The 5348-nt window shown below is 42.6% G+C and overlaps 1 protein-coding gene across 1 annotated transcript; it reads left to right on the top strand.

Moving 5' to 3' along the window:
* Window positions 1-244: 244 nt before the first annotated feature.
* Window positions 245-1228, top strand: LOC110887737 (WAS/WASL-interacting protein family member 3-like). Its single transcript, XM_022135309.1, has one exon. It carries the CDS (start codon window positions 245-247, stop codon window positions 1226-1228), a length of 984 nt encoding a protein of 327 aa, XP_021991001.1.
* Window positions 1229-5348: the final 4120 nt, after the last annotated feature.

Genomic DNA, 5348 nt, shown 5'->3' with positions numbered 1-5348 from the left:
TGGATCCCATAGCAATCGTGTCGGACGACGAGATCCCGTCAGAGAGTGAGGTCTACACATCAGACACTACTAGCACGGATGAGGATGATTTCCAGCCGTTTGCTCTTCCCGATTTTGGAGATGATATTCCTATCGCTGATGGCCTTTTCGATGGGGACCTACCTCTTCTTCAAGGATCTGCGATGACGACATTGATTTGTTCCTAGAGGGTCCCCCGGAGGGTGACCAAGATGGAGTGGCCCTCATGGATGCCGATGTCCCTTTTGCTGATGATCCTGTTGTCGACCCTGTAGTTCCCTTGGCTGAGATTCCTGCTGATGTGCCCATTGCTGATCCTGTCATTCCAGTCGAGGCTCCCATTGAGGAGGCTCCTTTTGATCTGTTTGGTGCTCGTTCTTTCAAGTCTGTAGCGTCTGCTTCACTACACGCCCAGGGCGTACAGCTCTATTCCTCTGATTCCGACTCGGACATGGCGATGTCTGTCGCGCCTCCCGTTTTCCTCGACGTCGACCCAGAGCCAGAGGTCGAGTTTTTGCCTGATGAGCCTGCTCCTATTGGTCCGGAGCCGGTCGTTGCTCACGACCCCATCGAGGCCCCAGCTGTTGCACATTTGCCAGACCCTTTACCTGAGCCTGGTCATGTCGATATGCCAGACGTAGCACCGCCTATCATTGTTGCGCCCATCGATTTACCACCGATTCCTGATGCCCCTGTTATTGATGCACCCATTGTTGCACCGGTAGTACCTGTTTCAGCCCCTGTGCATGCTGACCATGCATCGTTTGCTTCTTACATTGATTCTCGTTATGCTGACACCCGCAACGGGTGGATCGAGGACGATGACGATTACCCACCGTTTGTGCTACCTGTCACCCCTCCCGTAGCACCTATTTCTGCACCCACTGATATTCCATTGTTTCACCCACACACCACAGACGCCCATCGCACTAATCTTCCCATCACATTCCTTCAGGACATACCGCCACCTCGTCCTGGAGAGGGGTCATCGAGGCAGCCGCCTGTTTCTATTCCACCCGTACTGTCATCATCTTTTTCGTTCACATCTCAGTTTCCTTATATTGCACCACCTGCTGCACCATCTTTCATACCATCGAGCGAGCCATTTTTATGGACTACGCCCCCAATCATGCCATTGTCTGATCCGTACCACCCGTACCATGTTGGGTACACTACGGAGGACATACTTACATCCTTGATGATGCAGTAGGATGCATTGACACGTCGTATTCAGGATTTGGAGAGAGCTCCGCGACCACCTTGCCATTGTCAGACCCCTTTGCAGCACCGCACACTCCTCGTCCACTTTCCCCTGATTCAGACGTTCGTTTCTTGACATCTGAGCAGCAGATTGCATATTTGTTGCGCGTCTGTCGTGCCTTAGAGGAGGATTGGTTACTGATGTACTGCAAAGTACATATATTTATAGTGTATATTTCGGTCAATTTTCAGTCGTTTAGAGTCTAGTTTAGGTTAGAACTGCGATACTGCTGACGTTAAGCTTTGATTTCAGGTCCCGTAGCTTAAAGTGTTGAAAAACGAGCAAAACCGAGCAGTTTGGAAGAAAATCGGGATTCGTACGCGCGTCGGGAAGAGCCGGAAGCTGATAAGAATAAAAAAAATAAAAAAATAAACAATGGAGGCGCCGCGTGTCGCGACCCCCCTAGGCGTCACGCGAGGGGTGTGAAATCCGGAGAAAATTAGGGTTTTGTTGGATTATTGGGAAAGAAACCGAACACAACTCTGAATACGAATCAAGAAACCCTAGGACGAATTTCGGAGGTGATTTTGAGCATTCTGGAGTATTTTACCGAACGGGAATCATCCGGTTGAAGCTTGGATCGTGAGAGTGAAGATCTTTCGGGTTTTATCTCCCGGTGTTCCTTATTTTCGCGTTTTCGATACTTTACGACGAATTCTTGTTTTGAACTTGTTTTGTTTGTTTTGAACATCATGTTTCTTGGCTAGACTTTAGATACTACCTAGATTTGATGATGGTTTAATTTACTTATGGATCTTTTAACGGTTTTTATTGAATTGATTATGGATTGACTTCGAAAGTAACGTGTTCTAGATTTTCTGATTTGGTGCGGGTGCGTATTTACTTTTGATTGTGGATTGTTTACTGTTTCACATAGATTTTGGTGGATGTCTTTCACATAATAGATCTGTGTTGATTATTTGCATCCTTGCGGGTTCGGGTGATCTTTGGGTAAATCGGCCGATAGCCTTAGAAACAGTAATTAAAATATAATTAGAAGTAAATATTCTGCTTAACTTGTCGCTGAGAGGCTCGAGTTAGTTATTAGGTCGCGGTGCAGTATATAGCTAATTTAGATTTTGAGAGAAGTCGACGTTAGTTCCCTAATTGCATTTGTGTCTAGTAAACCAAGTCAGAAACTAGAATTGCCTTAGATTGTCGCGCTGTGAGGTAGATAGTCGTATTAGGGCACTTTTAGAGTCGTTAGAGGACTGAGAGGAAATCTAACAGTCGGTAATCATAACAGCCTTGTAGGGTTTCCTAGGTTTCTTCCTGAGAAGGGTCGGGAAGTCTTAGCATTGAAATACCTTAAGGTTTAGTATTTTACGATCCCGGCTCCATACATCAATAAAACCGTTAGAAGTCCATTTGTAGTTAAACTGGATTCAAGTCTAGGTAGTCCTTAATCGCATCTGAATTAAAACCCTAGTTTCATTCGTAATTTAGTTTAATTTCAATTTAATTGCAATTTTAGAATTTTAGTGAAACCCCCCCAAACACAATATTTGTTTAGTCGTGTCAGTGTCTAGTCTAAGTTTAGTCGTTAACGTAATTCATTAGAGTCCTTGTGGGTTCGACATCCGGACTTACTTTGCTGTGCTAGAGCCGACCGGTACACTTGCCGGTGAGTAGTTTAGTCAGGTTAAAGAGTCTAGATTTTTATTACTTGAGTCTTAATTTAGGGTAATTTAGTTTATTTAGTTGAACTACTTTTTCCACATCAAGTTTTTGGCGTCGTTGCCGGGGACTCTTGGCGATTGCGTTGGTTACTTTGTTTGGACTTAATTGACACATCCGTGCTATTTGTTCGTGTGTTTGAGTCGTATGAGTCTAATTGTCCGTGTCTTTTATATTTTTTTTCTTGAGTCTTGTAAATATGTGTGAAATTTGTGGAGGACCTCATTTTACTGTTAAATGCCCCCCATATGAGGGGTCCTCTACGCAATATTATGCTAACCCCTTTGTGCAGCCACAGCAATATTCCTTGCAGGTGTATTCTACAGACGCTAAGGAGAGGTTTCCCCATTTCTTTAAGCTCAGGGAAGTGATTATGCTTTGCCTGCAGTTGATAAAAGAGCTTCAAGAGCGCGGGGATCCAAGGTTTTTGAAGATGTTCGGCATACTTGAGCGACTGACTGGGCTAATAGACCCAATGTTAGAGTATGACCTCAGTCGGCAAAGGAATCCAAGGTGTGAAAAATGTGGTGGACCACACTGGTATGAAGAATGTGGATTTGCTGCTCGGTTGGAAATGGGTTGGGGAAGCAGTGAGCGGAACCAACAAATACAATGGGGTGATTATGATGATGAGTGGATTACAGTTCAAAGCTCATATTACAAGGAGATAGTGATCCCCGAGCTTGCTGATGGGGAGACAATATGGGGAAATGTGGAGAGTAAGGAAGAAAAAGTGGAGATAGAAAGAGAAGGAGAAGAGGAGGAAGAAGTTGAGCAGCCATCTAATGAAGATCAGATATCCTGGGAGAATGAATTTAGGGATGAACTAGATGGGTTGCCGGTAGATGAAGAGGTAGATGAAGAGATAGAGGAGTTTGATCCAGAGGGAGACCTTGCTTACTTAGAAGCTTTACTTGAAGGAAGCCCAATGACGGACATCAAAGAAGAAGAAGAAGTGGTGGTGGAAGAGGAAGAGCACCACAGCTGGCCCGTGGTAGGGGTAACTGAAGATTCAAGGCCACGGGAGAAGGCAAAGAAAAGAAAGACAAAGGTTCTGAACCGGAAGAGGATCGAAAGCTGGTACAAGACGGAGAAGAAGGAGCCGTTGAAGTTCAAACATGACCAGTCTTCTCATTACATGCCACACATCCGGTTTCTTCCAAGTATGTTTAAATTTTGGTGGTCTGACCCATTTCAAATTTTTAAAAAAATCTATAATTCCACCATTATATTTTTAAATATTTTTGAGGTTCGTGTGGAATTAAACGGGTTGGACAGGGTCCAGGTCAAAGAGAAACCTCCTGATTAAATTCAAGTGTGGGGAGGTTTTGTAGAGTTTGTAATTTTATATATTTGGTATAATTTGTAGAGTTTGTATAGTGAGTCATTTATTTTGTATAATGAGTCTAAGTTAGTAGTTTTTGAGTCGTTTGTATTTCGAGTCGATATTGCTTTGGTGTTTGCTTGTTTTTCTTTGTGCAGGTTTGAATATGTACCACCCGTACTCAATCTCCATTCGGGTGATTTTGGAGCTGCTTATCAAATTTTAAGCATTATCGAGTATACCAGTTGAGTCAAAAGCCGATCGCGAACGAAATGCTATATGATCGAGCTGGATTGGATGAGAGATTTGGAGCTTATGCGTCATACAACCAGCTAAGTCCTTTCCTATTTGCCCTAGTCTTTTTTATTTCTTATTTCTTTTTAGTTTTTGAGTCGGTTTCCATCTTACATTGAGGGCAATGTAAAATTTAAGTGTGGGGATGGGAACGATTGTTTTGTGTCTAGTTAGTAGTGTCTTGAGTCAAAAAAATAAAAAAAAATACAAAAAAATAAAAAAATTTCAAAAATCCAAAAAAAAATTAAAAATTAGAAAATGTCCTTTGAAATAAGAAGTTTGCAAAATAAAAAAGCGGAAAATGATAGAAATGTCGGGTTTTTGTTTGGGTTCAAATAATAATAATATGAGATAATATAATTGAGCTTGTGTCTAGTTTGGGATGTGCGGGTAGGCCTGATTCGGTTCTGGGTTCCTTTGATATTAATTATACCTAATTGTCGGTCTACTAGTGGGTTCTCATCTAGGAAAAGTGGGGAAATTGAAACCGCCAAAAATAACATAAGGGGCACCGTTATAAGTTAAAACCGTTAGAGTTTGTGATCATATGAAAAAAATAAATAAAATAAAAAGTGGGCTAGAAACTAAATGAAAGTAATGCATTCCTATGTAGTTTGTGGTTGGGGATAGCGACTCTACAGCCGAATTACCTCTAGGGTGTGTGAAATCGACCGTGCTAAAAAAAAGAATAAATAAATAAGTACCGAAACCTAAGTAATATGTGGTTGGGGATAGCGACTCTACAGCCGGATTGCCTCTTGGCTAGGGAAAGCA

This window comes from Helianthus annuus, chromosome 11 (genome assembly GCF_002127325.2).
Source record: "Helianthus annuus cultivar XRQ/B chromosome 11, HanXRQr2.0-SUNRISE, whole genome shotgun sequence".
NCBI classification, from domain to species: Eukaryota; Viridiplantae; Streptophyta; class Magnoliopsida; order Asterales; family Asteraceae; genus Helianthus; species Helianthus annuus.
The sequence above is the reverse complement of the archived record's forward strand: the minus strand, read 5'-3'. Positions and strand labels throughout refer to the sequence as shown.

Coding starts and splice junctions, on each gene's coding strand:
- LOC110887737 (XM_022135309.1), top strand. CDS start 245: ATGGATGCCGATGTCCCTTTTGCTGATGATCCTGTTGTCGACCCTGTA.